Source organism: Saprolegnia diclina (assembly GCF_000281045.1).
Source record: "Saprolegnia diclina VS20 unplaced genomic scaffold supercont1.30, whole genome shotgun sequence".
NCBI lineage: Eukaryota > Oomycota > Saprolegniomycetes > Saprolegniales > Saprolegniaceae > Saprolegnia > Saprolegnia diclina.
In genome coordinates this window covers 579,844-592,763 of record NW_008246097.1, presented here as the reverse complement: position 1 = coordinate 592,763, position 12,920 = coordinate 579,844, and the positions used below count along the sequence as shown (strand labels likewise).

The 12,920-nt window shown below is 59.6% G+C and overlaps 8 protein-coding genes across 9 annotated transcripts; 5 read left to right on the top strand and 3 right to left on the bottom strand.

Annotated features, from left to right (window-relative positions):
- The first annotated feature begins 258 nt into the window (after nt 1-258).
- SDRG_09574 lies at nt 259-3,337 on the top strand. Of its 2 annotated transcripts, none has more exons than XM_008615518.1 (16): nt 259-495; nt 539-597; nt 646-686; nt 728-900; nt 944-1,072; nt 1,117-1,266; nt 1,310-1,390; nt 1,446-1,556; nt 1,601-1,817; nt 1,862-1,980; nt 2,028-2,130; nt 2,178-2,290; nt 2,331-2,508; nt 2,556-2,765; nt 2,814-2,962; nt 3,014-3,337. In XM_008615518.1, the coding sequence occupies exons 1-16, from the start codon at nt 277-279 to the stop codon at nt 3,266-3,268; spliced, it is 2,307 nt and encodes a 768-aa protein (XP_008613740.1). In that variant the 5' UTR covers nt 259-276; the 3' UTR covers nt 3,269-3,337. The 2 variants fall into 2 exon arrangements, with proteins under 2 accessions (XP_008613740.1, XP_008613741.1); XM_008615519.1 differs by having other exon boundaries at nt 277-495; nt 2,818-2,962.
- A 240-nt stretch (nt 3,338-3,577) lies between these two features.
- On the top strand, nt 3,578-4,434 carry SDRG_09573 (hypothetical protein). The gene has a single exon (XM_008615517.1). The coding sequence runs from the start codon at nt 3,686-3,688 to the stop codon at nt 4,241-4,243; it is 558 nt and encodes a 185-aa protein (XP_008613739.1). The 5' UTR covers nt 3,578-3,685; the 3' UTR covers nt 4,244-4,434.
- A 269-nt stretch (nt 4,435-4,703) lies between these two features.
- SDRG_09572 (hypothetical protein) lies at nt 4,704-5,915 on the bottom strand. Its single transcript, XM_008615516.1, has 5 exons — nt 5,812-5,915; nt 5,623-5,767; nt 5,188-5,574; nt 5,071-5,145; nt 4,704-5,030 (listed from the first exon to the last, which is right to left on the bottom strand). Exons 1-5 carry the CDS (start codon nt 5,866-5,868, stop codon nt 4,762-4,764), a joined length of 933 nt encoding a protein of 310 aa, XP_008613738.1. The 5' UTR covers nt 5,869-5,915; the 3' UTR covers nt 4,704-4,761.
- Nucleotides 5,916-6,411: 496 nt separating this feature from the next.
- On the top strand, nt 6,412-7,653 carry SDRG_09571 (hypothetical protein; the record flags this gene model as incomplete). Its single annotated transcript, XM_008615515.1, has 1 exon — nt 6,412-7,653. One exon carries the CDS (start codon nt 6,412-6,414, stop codon nt 7,651-7,653), a length of 1,242 nt encoding a protein of 413 aa, XP_008613737.1.
- A 25-nt stretch (nt 7,654-7,678) lies between these two features.
- Nucleotides 7,679-9,622, bottom strand: SDRG_09570 (hypothetical protein). The gene is made up of 2 exons (XM_008615514.1): nt 7,983-9,622; nt 7,679-7,924 (listed from the first exon to the last, which is right to left on the bottom strand). The coding sequence occupies exons 1-2, from the start codon at nt 9,605-9,607 to the stop codon at nt 7,705-7,707; spliced, it is 1,845 nt and encodes a 614-aa protein (XP_008613736.1). The 5' UTR covers nt 9,608-9,622; the 3' UTR covers nt 7,679-7,704.
- A 165-nt stretch (nt 9,623-9,787) lies between these two features.
- Nucleotides 9,788-10,935, bottom strand: SDRG_09569 (hypothetical protein; the record flags this gene model as incomplete). Its single annotated transcript, XM_008615513.1, has 6 exons — nt 9,788-9,878; nt 9,921-9,994; nt 10,036-10,132; nt 10,179-10,373; nt 10,418-10,590; nt 10,636-10,935. The coding sequence occupies 6 exons, from the start codon at nt 10,933-10,935 to the stop codon at nt 9,788-9,790; spliced, it is 930 nt and encodes a 309-aa protein (XP_008613735.1).
- A 285-nt stretch (nt 10,936-11,220) lies between these two features.
- SDRG_09568 (hypothetical protein) lies at nt 11,221-12,221 on the top strand. The gene is made up of 4 exons (XM_008615512.1): nt 11,221-11,357; nt 11,401-11,677; nt 11,723-11,841; nt 11,897-12,221. The coding sequence occupies exons 1-4, from the start codon at nt 11,239-11,241 to the stop codon at nt 12,180-12,182; spliced, it is 801 nt and encodes a 266-aa protein (XP_008613734.1). The 5' UTR covers nt 11,221-11,238; the 3' UTR covers nt 12,183-12,221.
- A 42-nt stretch (nt 12,222-12,263) lies between these two features.
- Nucleotides 12,264-12,910, top strand: SDRG_09567 (hypothetical protein). The gene is made up of 4 exons (XM_008615511.1): nt 12,264-12,364; nt 12,422-12,507; nt 12,553-12,755; nt 12,800-12,910. The coding sequence occupies exons 1-4, from the start codon at nt 12,276-12,278 to the stop codon at nt 12,800-12,802; spliced, it is 381 nt and encodes a 126-aa protein (XP_008613733.1). The 5' UTR covers nt 12,264-12,275; the 3' UTR covers nt 12,803-12,910.
- The last annotated feature ends 10 nt before the right edge of the window (nt 12,911-12,920 follow it).

Here is a 12,920-nt window from a genome sequence, read left to right as displayed (position 1 = left end):
GGATCGCGACCTGCCATCGAAGTCTCGCGAAGGCGGCTTGCCCACGCCTCGTCGATCGCGTGTGCGTAATGCAGCCAGCGTCCAGCTCCTCACATGACAGTCCAGTGCCGGTACCAGTAAGAGTCTATTCGGTCCAAACGCGTCATACACTATTTCCATGTGTCGTTTCGAATTAATCTATATTTAACATGCATTTCATTCGCACTTTACTTGATGTTTGTATGTGAAATTTAAATTTCGCATAAAAGGCTGCTTCGAGCAAAGTGTACCCAGACCATGATGATGGCCCAAGTCGAGCTACCGACGACCAAGGTAGCGCCGACAAGCTTGGACCAGCCGCAGCCGGAGATCGACTCGTTCCATGTCTCGTCCTTCTCGGACAGTGACAGCTCCGTTGACGAGACCGAGGCCGAAGCCGATGCGCCACTGCTACCCGAGGCCAACGCGACCTGCCTCGCGGAGCAGCTATGGGAGCCGTTCCGCAGCCTTGTTATGGTGCGTTGCACGGACATTGGTCATGGCCTCTAAGCCTGGCTAGAACCCATTGACGACTCTTGTCGTATGCCTCTGCGTCAACGCGGCCTTCATCCTATCGTGGTACGCTTGGTCATGCCCGTGGCTCGTCTTGACGCATCAAGCCCACAGGATCTTCCTCGCCTGGCTCGCCCACTTGATCACGCGCCCAGGTACTGCGAGACGAAGCGTCTCTGTCGTCACGCGAGGCTAGGGCTGTTTCTCCTTGTCGTCGCCCTCGTTGTATGCATAGCTCGCCTGGCCGCGCTCGTGCTCTCGTATCCTGGCCACCTCCAAGTCGTCGCGCGCGACTGTGAGCGCAGCTTTGCGCTCATGATCAAAAAGTGGGTGCGTCTCACCGCCGAGACGACCGACGAGCTCATTCAGGTATCGTCTTGGCACCATTCTCGTATTCAACTGCGGTGACTAGCTGCTTCTGTCGCCCGAGCCCTGTACGCCCGAGACGACGACCGCCTTCCGCGAGGTCTACGCCTCGTTCGAGTCGTGCTTGACCAACATCATGGTCGTGCTCCAACGTTCGCTCGAGATTGTCGACGAGGTTCGAAGCATGACCACAAACATGTCCTTAACCAATTGCGCCAGGAAGAGACGCTGACGACCGATGGCAAGCGAGCGCTCGCTCACATTCGCGTCTATCTCGAATACGCGGAGAAGCTCCGCCCGTCCTTCGCCCAGCTAGCAGCCAATACGACGACCAACATGGAAGCGCTCCGTCAGCAGCTCGACTTGGATGTACGGTCTCTTAGCTCCGTGCCCATGTCAAGGCTGCTCTTAGAAAGCGCTGGTCGAATTTGGCCTGTGCGTCCAGGACCTCCGGGACATCATCGAGTGCGTTGGGGAGCCACCGGGTACACCGGTACGCTCTCGCGTCGCCTATCGAAGAGGCTACCGACACACTGCTATGCATGTAGAAGCGGTCGGGGCTCTGGGGGCTCCTCTGCGAGCTCGTGCTCGCGCGGCTGCGACCGCTGCGTATTGTCGCAAGCCTGAGCCTCATGCGTGCCGACCTGAGAGCGCGCCACGTACGACTGACTTGCGGCGTCGCACTCTGATGCGCTCGCAATAGAACGGGACGCAAGTATGGGTCCCTGGCTACGAACGCAACATGATCGACGGCATGTTCATTCCTGGGCTTGGCCTCCCGATGCAGAACGCGGAGCGCACTGTGATCCTCTGCAACCCTAACTGCGGCTTGTATGAGTTTCACCACTTTCAGTCGGACTGGATCCAGTTTTACACCAAGCTCGGCATCAACGTCTTCCTCTTCAACTACCGCGGCTACGGTACGCACGATGATTCGCCGGTGGATTTAGAGCGTGTATGCTAGGGCGCACAAAGGGGTATCCGTCGCCGCACGCCAACAACCTCGATGGCATGGCAGTCGCCGCGTACCTGCGCAACGAGCAGTCGATTCGGCGCCTCGCGATCCACGGCGAGTCGATCGGCGTACAGATATATAAATTGTGTTGCACGGTACGAGAAGAACTGTGTAGGGCATGGTCGCGACGCATGTGGCCAAGCACGCCGACGGCATTGAGCTCCTCATCGCCGACCGCACGTTCGCCAACCTCCCCGCCGTCGCCCAGCGTCTCGTCGGTACGGTCCATTGTGTCGTACCTTGGGTTGAACAAGAATCGGTGCAGCGTCGTGGGCTGGCCGGGCACTGAGCTGCGTCACGCGCTGGCAAACCGACAACGTCACCAACTACTTGGACGCCACATGCCACAAAGTTGTGTGCTGCGACCCGTGCGACGAGGTATACACGCAGCAGAGGCAGCAACATGATGTGGCAGTAGATTATCGCCGATGGCTCGTCGCTCAAGTCCGGCATTGCTCTACGTCTCGAGCTCGGCGACTTGCAGGCGCAGACACCAAAGGCGCACCCGGTACGACGCGCGACTCCAAGAAGCTTGGCCGCGTGTGGGCCTGTTCGCTACGATACCCTCGACGAGATATCGACCGACGTCGTCATTGGTAAGGGCTTTGGCCAGATCTGTACCAATGGACGTATCGACGCGCAGGCAAGCCGTTGACGGAAGCCATTGTGGCCAAGTTTGCATGGCACCTCTTGCGCATCGCTGAGCGCGCCAAAGACGCGATGGAGCTCGAGATGACCGATGCGACCGTCATCGACGTCGACGACGCGGCGCATGGGAAGGACGTCATTGCGCTCTGGAGTGCGATCGCATCCCTCGACGGCCACTGCGGCCAAACGCTCTTTTACGCTGCCGGTACGACGCCCGCGGTTGGATGATGCCAAGCATAAGATCTGGCGGTAGGCAGCGGCCTCGAGGGCATTCGCGCGTGGACCACGTCGTTCATTGTGTGGGGACCGTCGACGCGCCTTGCGACCGTGCCCGTCGCGCGCCGACCCCACGATTTTGTGACGCCACTCCCAATCGAACACGTCCGCGTCCTCCTGCAGCGGGTATATACTGTACCGTGTATATCGGTGACGACTCGCGTGCACGCACTCTAGGTACAAAGCTCGGCGGCGTGGCTCAGCACGGACGACGACGCGGGCTACGTTATGGACATGATTGAATACCTCTACGCATCCATGCAAGCCCGCAGCGCCAAGGCCATCGATGATGCGGTGCTTGGCGCGCTCGTGCCACTCAGCTGCGGCCACAACGCCAACTTTAGCGAGCAGGAAAAGCAAGCGCTTCTCGCGCACCTCGTCGCGTACAAGTGGGCTGACGCTGCCGTTGCCGAGGACGAGTGCAGCAAGTAAGTTAAAAACACACGTTGACGGCGCCACCTGGCAGCGACGAATGGGTGCGACCGCCTGCATGGCCTTGCCACCGCCTTGCCATAGAGCGTCATGGTCGTTCTATGCAGCGCCGAGGTGCATGCTGAGGCTTCGCCGCCTTTCCATCGCGAGAAGCAGGGCGACTGGTCAGACCGAGAATCTCAGTCCCCTCGTACTCGCCTTCTTCAAGCGGCCGCCGCTGCGCCGAGCGTGTGTGCCCGCGTTGGTCACGGCGCGGTATCGCATATCATTGGCCAAAAGTCATGGAATACGGACGAATCAGAGCGGTGGAGAGGAATTTACTTGGGCTTTGTATGATGGTCGGAGCCGATCAGCAAGTGGGCGCAAAATTTTCTCGGTGGCGACATTGCGTGCCATTCCGCAATTCCCACAGTCTCGATGAAGCTCACTGTACTCGCCACCCTCGCCGCCTGCGCCATGGCCGCCAACTCGACGACGACGGCGCCGCCCAAGGTCTCGGCCGCCTGCACGCAGACGCAGATCGCGGCCATCAACGCGCTCCAGGCCTCGGAGACGTACATGGCGTGCACGAACGATGCGCAAAAGACTATCTTCAACGGTACGCCCGACGATATTTGCGCCGTCCCGTCGTGCGTCGTCGCCGTCCAAAACTTGGTCGGCAAGTTCCCGAACTGCGTCTTTGACAGCAAGACGCCGATCACTGACATCCAGCCGTACATCAAGAAGTGCGGCGTCGACCCGAACCTCATTGTGACGACGGCGCCGGCCAAGTCGACGCGCCCGACGGCGACGCTTGCCAACTCCACGGACGGCAACGCCACGACGGTGCCCATTGTGACCATCGCCGACATCACGACCGCGCCGCGCACCAAGGTCGCTGCCGCGACCCCGACACCCGCGCCGTCGGCTGCGGTTGCCAACTCGGCCTCGCTCCTCGCGATCGGCTCGGCGGCCTTGGCCTACGCCTTGGCCTAGATGTGCTACCAAGCGGACGCTAGCTGCGTCGTCGGCTCCTCGTGTTGCGCGACGTACCGCCTCTCGGATTCGTAGTATATTTAACCAATTTTCCTCGATCCTCGAGTGACGTTTAGTTGAGAAGAGCCTTGCTCGCAGCAGATCGCATACTAGAACGACTGTCGCTACGTTGATCTACAGTAGGAGCGTCGACCTCTAACATTACTAGAAGCGACGATCGGCGGGCGGGAGAGGGCAGCCAGTTCACTGCACTACCACGTACAGAGCCTGTTCTAGCGAATATCACCATCGCGACAACCTTGGCGGCCAGGGTGCACGGTACTCTTCGCTTCGTCGTCAACCTCGGTCGAACGCGCCGATGCGAGCGCTATTAGGTAAGTCACCCAACACGGAGACCAAATGTCCAGCCTTCGTACGCAGCTACCAGACCCTACAGCTGACGTAGCCGAGCCTGCACACTCATTCGCCCAACCTCTCCGTACAGTACATATATTAGGACGTGATAGCGTCGAGCTCGCTTACGCGGTCGAAACGTTGGCCTGGAACTCGGCGATGCACGCGGCCATGAAGGCCGACGCGTCGTGCATGTGACGCAAGTTCGTCTCCCGAAGCTCGCTGCGGGCGTCGGGTGCCATGTCTTGGAAGACAACGTCGGGCACAAGCGGTGCTGTTGCGCCAGAGCTCTTGAGAGGCGCGCTGAGGTTCACGCCGTCACGTGGGATGAGAGCATGGGGCGTCCGTGACCGCGTGGCTCGGCGCGGTGGCGAGCCGGCCTTGATGGAGACGACTACGGCTATGTTACAAGAGGCCTAGTCCGGTGAACGTACCTCGCTTGGTCAAAGGTCTCTCGGTGGCGCCGGGTATCGCGTTTTGCACGTCTGCGAGATTCTTGTCAGAGTCAACTAGATGCACCGTGAGGCTGCTTCGTGGAATCGGTCGAGTACCATGGCGATCAAGAGCGGCAAGGGATGCTTGGACGTCCTTGGACGGCGACGAGAGCAATGCGCTCGTCGCTTTGGCGGGGGATGCCACCGGAGAGAGTGCGAGGGTCACTCCCATGCTCCGGGACGGGTTGATCATACACTCCTGGGGCGAGTGCACGGAAGGCTCCTCAGTAGGCGCTTCGACCGTCGAGGCGGCAGCCGGCTTGGCTTTTCTTGGTCGGCTGCGATTGCTCGAGTAGTCGATCGTCTTGCGCTTCTTGCCTTTTCCTTTCGCCTTCTCGGGTACTTTGTGCGTTGACTCTTGGATGAAGCTGTTGAAGCCCGTCAGGACGGACGCGTCGCCGCTCCAGATGGGCCGGTTTGGCACCAGCGGCTTGTCGGAGCGGCCTAGAAACACGAGGCGTCAGACGCCACATAGCCATACACAGTACGTACTTGAGAACGTTTGGAAAGGCGCGAGGTTGTCTAGCGTCAGCCATCGGTTGTAGCGCTCGTGGTAGCCCACGTAGTGGACCCGGACCGTGTCGGTCGTGCGGTTGATGTGCGTCACAACAGCCTCGCACCATGCGCTGCGCTCGTCCTACCCGCAGGCGTCGGCGGCGACGTCATAGCATGTCGATGTACCTTGGCGTCGACGTAGAAGCCGAGGTAGCGCTGCAGCCGGACCTCCGACTCGGTCATCGTCCTCCTTGTCAACGGCGGCCCAGGAAGGCGACGCGTGATTGGCCCGTTGTCTGCCCGCCAAAATAGCCGGCGCATGATTGGTGCATTCTTCCATCCGGATATATGGCCCCGTCTAACGAGTTGCGCCAGCAGCGCGTCGTTGAGGACTACGTAGGTCATGGACGAAGCCAAAGCCACGGCGGCGCTGCCGAGATGCTGGCGTTGGTTGTCGACGCATGGCTCTTGGCAATCAATCAAGAAACGGTTGCGTGCTCGCCGACCATCTCCGATGCTACACACCAGGATGGTCTATAATCACGCAACTTAATTTCCTGCCAAGGTCACGAACTCGCTGCTGCATGGCTGCTGTCGAGCCCGCTTCTACTAGCAAAGTAGCAAGCTAGCTATACGCAGGTACTAGAGCAGCAACGTACTTGTGCTTGACGAGGCGATGTGATGCCACCCTTGGGATTGCAGCGGTTCGACATCGCGTGTCTAGCGTGGTATCCGGCGATACATCCGGATACAATCGAACGAAGATTCGACAAATCGAAGTGAGCGATGCGGCACCAGCACCAGCGCGGAGGGCTGCGCCAGCTCATTGCGGCCAAGTACGTCTACCTGCTCCTCGTTGCCTGCGCGATCTGCGTCTTTGGCCTCCTCTTTGAGATCTCGCAGCTCTCGTCCGCCTTCCAGGGTGAACCCAGCAAGCTCCACGCCGCTGACCACGCGCTCCCGGCCGCGTCGCGCTCGTCGCTCAAGAAAGTCGCACCGCAAATCGACCACGCGATTGCTGTGATCATGACCAATTACCGCGATTCTGAGCAGTGCGTGGCCACGCTCACGTCGCTCTACGAGATGGCGGATGCACCGCACGGTCTGCACCTCGTGCTCTTTGAAGAGATTGACGCGACGAGCGGCGACCCGAACGACGCAAGCTGCTTCGAGACGTTCTGTGCTGCGTCGCGTGATATCTGCGCCGAGCACCGCGGCCGTATCGACCACAAGTTCCGGCACGCAAACGACCACGTGGGCCCGAGCCCGGCGCGGGCCCTCGCCGAGGCCATGGTTCCGTCGAATTGGTTGACAGCGCCAAAGAACAAGTACTATCTCTCGATCGACTCGCGCCTCGAGTTTGTCGACAAGTGGGACACGCTGTTGCTCACCGAGTGGCGCCGGGCGCAGAACCCCCATGGCATCCTCAGCATCGCGCCGCCCGCGCTCGTATCCAAAGCGTGGCCCATCGATCGCACGCAGCGCGCACTCATGTGCACTGCGCGTGTGTGGACCAAAGACGCGGCGCTGGCGGCTGTAGATTTCAACCCGCCCGTGCTCGTCAAGCCGCCGTTCACCGAGCCACGCCTCAGCGCCCAGTACGCCGAAAGCTTCCATTTCGGGCCGATCCACGCGCTGTCGGCGGCGCCCGCCGACGCCAAAGCCCTCTACGTATGGCACGGCGACGCGTACCATCGAGCGACGCGGTGGTGGACGTCGGGCTATGATTTCTACGCCCCGTCCATCGAGATCGCATATGCCAAGTACATGCCTCGGGTGCTGCACCCGCTGCAGCTGGTGCAATGGGACGTCAAGTCGCCGGATCCGCTCGCCGCCATGAAAACCACGCAGCGCCAAAGCTACGCGCACCTGCAAGCGCTGTACACGGGCGCCAACGTCGGGACCAAGCGCTCGTTCAAGCAGTGGGTCGCGTTCAGCCACGTATACCCGACAGCCGCGTACGACATGTCGACAGACAAGCAGTTTATGGCGTGCAATCCGCTCTCGTATGTCCCGCCTCGCAGCTGAACATGAACAACTAGACACGATTACTACGGGGTGACATGCTTTTGCGACCTCTTATTTGCGCTGCAGTTGTCGTTGCAGCGCGTCGAGCTTGGTGTCGGACCACGGGGTGCCGACTTCGCTGTCGGGCTGCGGTAGCTTGGGTATTTCAAAGGCCACGGACCGCTTGATCGGTGTCGTACTTGCTGTGCTGCGCGGGACATCGTCGTTGTTGGAGCCGAGCAGCTTCGAGTCCGAGGCGCTGTGGGGACTCGAGAGCAGCTGCATCTTTTTGCTATACAAATCGCCACGTCGCATCGAAAATACAACGATAGAAATAATGAAGCACGTACATGGGCTTGAGCACATACGTGTCGGTCGGGAGCTGGCCCGTGTCGAGCGCCATTTGCCACTTGCAGCGCAGTACGCTAAGTTCGTGGCTGAGCTTTTTGACCTCCTTCTGCGACGTCGTCCGCGTCCAATCGAGTTTGTTGCGGAGCTCAATGTACTTTTCATCCATGAGCCGCAGTTGGTCTTCGAGGATCTTGCTGCCTTGCTGCAGCTCGCCCATGGTTTTGTCTTTGGCTGCCATCTTCTTGGTCAGCTGGGCCACGCTCTCGACGAGGTCGCGCCGCTCGCTCTCGAGCGACCGGACGCTCTCGAGTGCCTTCGTTTTGGCCGCCGCCTCGTGCTTGAGGTGGATCATGAGCTTCTCTATGTGCTCGGAGAGGGCGACGATCTTCTCGTTGGCTTCGACCCGCGCTTCGTCCGACTTGCTACGGAGCTCCTTCTCTGTCCGCTGACGACCCGCGAGCTCGGCGGTCTTTTCTTTTAGCGCCTTGACGTCGTCCATGGCGCCTACTGCGGCCTGGAGCTCCTTCTCGAGCTCGGACGAGCGCTCGACGAGCCGCTTGTTGCGGCTGCGGAGAAGTCGCATTTCACGCTCGAGTTTACTCAAGCTGCTCAAGCCCAAGTCGGCGTTGACTTCGCTCGGCGCCTCCGACTCGTCGAGGAGACTTTGGCACTCGGCTTCGTTCTTGAGGCGAAGCCGCACGAGCTCGTCGAGCCGGACGTGCTGGTACAAGGACACGTCAACGTTGGGGCCCGCAATGCCGCGAAGAAGGAGCACACGCGCGTCCGACACGTCCTTCTTGGCGACAAGCAGCGCCGTCTTGCATTTATTCAGCGCCTCCGAGACCGACAAGAGCTTCTCGCCCTGCGCGACGAGCGCCGTCGATTTCTCAAACAGCTCGTTCTGGAGCTCTTGGAGCGTCTCGCCAAGCCCTTTCGTATCGTGCTTCTTCCACGTCTCAATTTCGCCGTTGAGCGCGCTGTTTTGAGTTTGGAGTGACGCCACGGACGCTTCGACCGCGGCGATCTGCGCGTTGGCGTCGACCAGCGCCTGTTCGTGCTCGGCGCGCAAGGACGCAAGGCGTTCGTCTCGCTCGGCTAGCTCGCTGCGCAAGTTGGCACTGCTCGAATCCATCGTCGACTGCGCTTCGGCCCACTGCGCTTCGAGCTCGTTGGCGCGCGTGACAGCCACCGTGAGCTCGAGCTGGTATGTTGTCTCGGCGATGCCACCGCGCTCGATGTTCTCGTCGAGCGTCTTGATGTGTGTTTGGAGCTCGAGGATGTACGCATCTAGCTGCGCCGTGTGCTCTTGGGCGGCGAGAAGCTGGCTCGAGACTGCGTTGTACTGCTCTAACGTCTGCTGTTCGTTGGCTTGGGATGTGGCGAGCGCCAACTCGAGCGCGTCCTTGTCTTGCTGCAAGGTCGTTGTCGCAGCGAGGAGCTCGTCGGCGCGGGCGACGGCGGTCGCGGCCTCGGCGTCGGCCTGCGCCCGGAAGCGCTTCTCCATCTCAATTGCGGTTTGCATCTGCGCCTTGTCGGCGGCCGTGCGCTTATTGAGGTTCTCGATATCACGGCGGAGGTCCTCGACCTGCGTCTCGAGCTCCTTCTGTCGGTTCGCCGGCGGCATCGCGGCCCGACGCTGGTTTCGACCTCCGCAGCTAAAATTAGTGCAGACGCTCAACCCTACCCCCGACTACGCGTGTCGCACCGCGGGTATTCCACTTATGTAGCACTTCACAAGCCTGCGCTGCAAACCTTTGGTAAGATTTAGGGAGAGCACGCCAAAATCATATATTAATGCGGTGGGTTAGTGCTTGGGCGTCGGGCGCTTGGTTTGCTTGATTCCGGACAAGAGGCTCACACGGCGCAGAAGCTGAAGGCTGAGCCAGCGTGATTGCCTACGCTCGGTTAGCTTCCAATGACACTGCACCCAAGCACACCGGAAGAGCGGCAGCTTGATCGAGCCGACCGATTCGCCCGTCGGCGGATCCGATGTGATGGCCAACAGCAAAAACTAGGTAGTCATGAGCAGCCATCTAAGATCGTGCCGCGTACGACGGGGAAGAAGACGGCGAAGAGGCCTTTGCTGATGAAGTTGGGTGCGAAAAACGTCGCGAGTGTAAACGGGCAGCCAAACCCAGCAAAGTACGCCCTGCGAGAACAAATCACGCAACTTCGTCGAATACAATGCGCCGTACCAGTGCTGCTCCATGATGGCGAGGCGCTTCTCGAGACCCCAGCCGTGCAGCGACCACTTGTACTCGAAGCAGTAGAGTGCGTAGAGCCAGCTGAGGTAGACGAAGCTCAAGAACGGACCCACGACAGGCACAAAGTAGCTCAGCATCGTTTGGCCAAGAAAGAACGCGACGAGGATCGCTCGGTAGAGCTCGTCGCTGCGGCATCTTCGATGAGCCAAGTCAATCTAAGTGATGCGTACCGGATCATTTCCCGCACGGCGGTCGGCCGTGGTTGACCATGATGCAAGAGGTAGGCTATCGAAAGCATGAGCATTTCGGCATCGAGGAGAGTACCACCATCGTCGGCAATGTCTTGGTACCAAATCGTGTTGAGGATGAAGCTAATGCAGTAGATCGGGTACATCCACAAGCCCTAGTAGTCACGTCACAAAACGTGGCAAAGTACACGCGTATGTACCTGGTAGAGGACAAAGACGACCGAGTCGATCCACTCGCGGTAGTAGTCGGACGCAATGTCCGTCGCGTGTTGCGAGAGTGACGCCGAGAGCACGTCACCAAACAAGTGAATCACAGGCAGGACCACGAACTCGAAGAAGAAGATACTGCCGAGGAAGAGGAGCCCATTGAGACCCAAGCACTTGGCCGAGCACTTTCGAATGATGGGCGAGTTCCAGAAGAGCGTTGTGATTCGATGCAGCGAGATCGCGTCCTGGATGCCGGCGCAGAACGACGTGTACACATCCTGGACCACCTCCATTGCGCAAATCCTGTTCTCGTTCTCGCGTCCGGATACCGTGCCACCGGGTTTTCTCCGGGATTCAAATAGTGTATAGGTGCTGTGCTGCGTGTCTCCGTCGCGTGCACGTTGCGCTCGTATGCCGTGCCATCTTGCTTGCCATCGCTTCCATTTGAAACAGCGCTACGCACAGGCATTCGTTGCTATGATGCAGCGCCATGCTCTCTTGTCCGTGCATCTGGTCGTCAACAGTATATGCAGTATAACACTATATAAATTTGGCGTCTCTTGAAGATTCCGCCAACACAAAAAGGTCGCGCGAAAATGGCCCACGAGCCATACACGGTGTCCAAGATGCTCGACTCGATCAACGAGTCGATGCAGCACGTCGGTGGCAAAGTCCAATTGAAGCGTGACGTCGGCAACGGCATTGCGCTCGACACGTGCGCGTCACGCCTTCCAATCGTGTCACTCACTCGGAACTAGATCCGACAAGGAAATCGCGTATCTCGACACACAGTCCAAGATCAAGTCGTCGGCCGAGCGCGCCGCACAGCTGACGCGGGAAGGCAAAGTCGCGTGGATCGCGGCCCATCGAGAGAAAGGCAACGAGCTCTTTCGTGCGGGGGCGTACGCCGAGGCCAGCGACGCCTACCTCCAAGCGCTCGCGGGCCTCGACTTTGGTGCGGACAAGCACAAGGTGCAAGCGACCATACAAAACCCCATCACGTGCAACGTCGTTGCGTGCATGCTCAAGCTCGAGGTACGCACTCGTGCATCGATGTTCGCCGGCTACTGCTATCGCTAGCAATGGGGCAAAGCCGCTCAAATGTGCAACCTCGTGCTACAGTCGGAGCCGACCAACATGAAGGCGACGCGCCAGCGCGCCAAGGCGTTGATGCACCTGGAGCGCTTTGCTGAGGCACGGTAGTACACGGACAAGCTGCGGTCTTTTCAAACACTAAACCCAACATTGACGTAGCGCCGACTTGACAACGGCAACCGAGTACGCCAGCAGCGAGAGCGAGCGACTCGAACTGCAGCGCCAGTCCGCCGCCATTGACCGCTCGGAGCTACTGTGGAAGCACCAGCGCTCGAGTCAGCGGCAGTTTGAGAAGAACATGATGAAGCGTGTCGGTAGCTTGTACGACGACAAGAAGACGGTGGCCGTGGCACGTCCGGCCCCGGCAGCGTCGACATATCAGCGCGTGTGGCGCTACATGTGCCAGCTACTTCTTTGGTGTGCCCAAAAGCGCAAAGTCGCCTAATAATCCAAATACACTGTATGAATACACTGTGAACCAGCGTTGAGTGCACATTTAGGTTGGTTGTGGCGTAACGCACGATCGTCCTATTTCAAAATGGGGCTTGAGGTCAAGCCGTCCCATGCCTCGATCGCGGAGCGCCGGCAGCTGCGCAAGCATGCGCAGCCCGAGCATCAGTACACGGGGTAGGCACTTGAAGTTTCGAATTCGGTCCCATCCGGTACTATCGGCTTGACGGGTAGGTACGTGCCGCCCGACCCGCGCGACGCTGACGTGGCACCGGCTCCGGTGCGGGGCAAGATCAAGCGCGCAATCGTGGGCTATCAAGGTACAGCTGTGGGCGGAAGTGATTGTGCCAACGGTGGGATTCTAGGGCACCGCCACAACCGCGAAGATATGATTGGTGTCACGTTCACAAAGGGCCTGGAAATGTGCACACCGGCGACTGCGCGCAAATTGCATCCGAAGAAACGATGCGGAGAGAAGGAAGGCTCGGGGTACGGTCAGTTTGACGAGATTAGCGGCTACGGCGAGTTCCAAGCACCGCCGTCGCAGCACTCGATCGACGTCACAGCGGTGGACGCCCGCATACCGTCGAGCAAGCCAATGGATCTGAGCAGTGAGTCCAAGAAACCGCTTGCAAAGTCTATGCAAGGACCAGCCGAGAGCGCTTCTAAGACCGCCAAGGACAAGAGGCAGCACGCTGCACCATCCGGCAAGACAAACCAATCAGGCTACGGG

What these genes read in the sequence shown, in the direction of transcription:
- SDRG_09574 (XM_008615518.1), top strand. Translation starts at nt 277, where the DNA reads ATGATGATGGCCCAAGTCGAGCTACCGACGACCAAGGTAGCGCCGACA. An exon ending in CCACTTGATCACGCGCCCAG is followed by an intron (nt 687 to 727) that starts GTACTGCGAGAC and finishes ACGCGAGGCTAG; the next exon opens with GGCTGTTTCTCCTTGTCGTC. An exon ending in CCGACCTGAGAGCGCGCCAC is followed by an intron (nt 1,557 to 1,600) that starts GTACGACTGACT and finishes CGCTCGCAATAG; the next exon opens with AACGGGACGCAAGTATGGGT.
- SDRG_09573 (XM_008615517.1), top strand. Translation starts at nt 3,686, where the DNA reads ATGAAGCTCACTGTACTCGCCACCCTCGCCGCCTGCGCCATGGCCGCC.
- SDRG_09572 (XM_008615516.1), bottom strand. Translation starts at nt 5,868, where the DNA reads ATGACCGAGTCGGAGGTCCGGCTGCAGCGCTACCTCGGCTTCTACGTC. An exon ending in GCTTCTACGTCGACGCCAAG is followed by an intron (nt 5,768 to 5,811) that starts GTACATCGACAT and finishes GCCTGCGGGTAG; the next exon opens with GACGAGCGCAGCGCATGGTG. An exon ending in TGCCGCTCTTGATCGCCATG is followed by an intron (nt 5,146 to 5,187) that starts GTACTCGACCGA and finishes CGGTGCATCTAG; the next exon opens with TTGACTCTGACAAGAATCTC.
- SDRG_09570 (XM_008615514.1), bottom strand. Translation starts at nt 9,607, where the DNA reads ATGCCGCCGGCGAACCGACAGAAGGAGCTCGAGACGCAGGTCGAGGAC. An exon ending in ACGTATGTGCTCAAGCCCAT is followed by an intron (nt 7,925 to 7,982) that starts GTACGTGCTTCA and finishes CGATTTGTATAG; the next exon opens with CAAAAAGATGCAGCTGCTCT.
- SDRG_09568 (XM_008615512.1), top strand. Translation starts at nt 11,239, where the DNA reads ATGGCCCACGAGCCATACACGGTGTCCAAGATGCTCGACTCGATCAAC. An exon ending in AACGGCATTGCGCTCGACAC is followed by an intron (nt 11,358 to 11,400) that starts GTGCGCGTCACG and finishes ACTCGGAACTAG; the next exon opens with ATCCGACAAGGAAATCGCGT. An exon ending in GAGCGCTTTGCTGAGGCACG is followed by an intron (nt 11,842 to 11,896) that starts GTAGTACACGGA and finishes ACATTGACGTAG; the next exon opens with CGCCGACTTGACAACGGCAA.
- SDRG_09567 (XM_008615511.1), top strand. Translation starts at nt 12,276, where the DNA reads ATGGGGCTTGAGGTCAAGCCGTCCCATGCCTCGATCGCGGAGCGCCGG. An exon ending in CCCGAGCATCAGTACACGGG is followed by an intron (nt 12,365 to 12,421) that starts GTAGGCACTTGA and finishes CTTGACGGGTAG; the next exon opens with GTACGTGCCGCCCGACCCGC. An exon ending in CGCAATCGTGGGCTATCAAG is followed by an intron (nt 12,508 to 12,552) that starts GTACAGCTGTGG and finishes GTGGGATTCTAG; the next exon opens with GGCACCGCCACAACCGCGAA.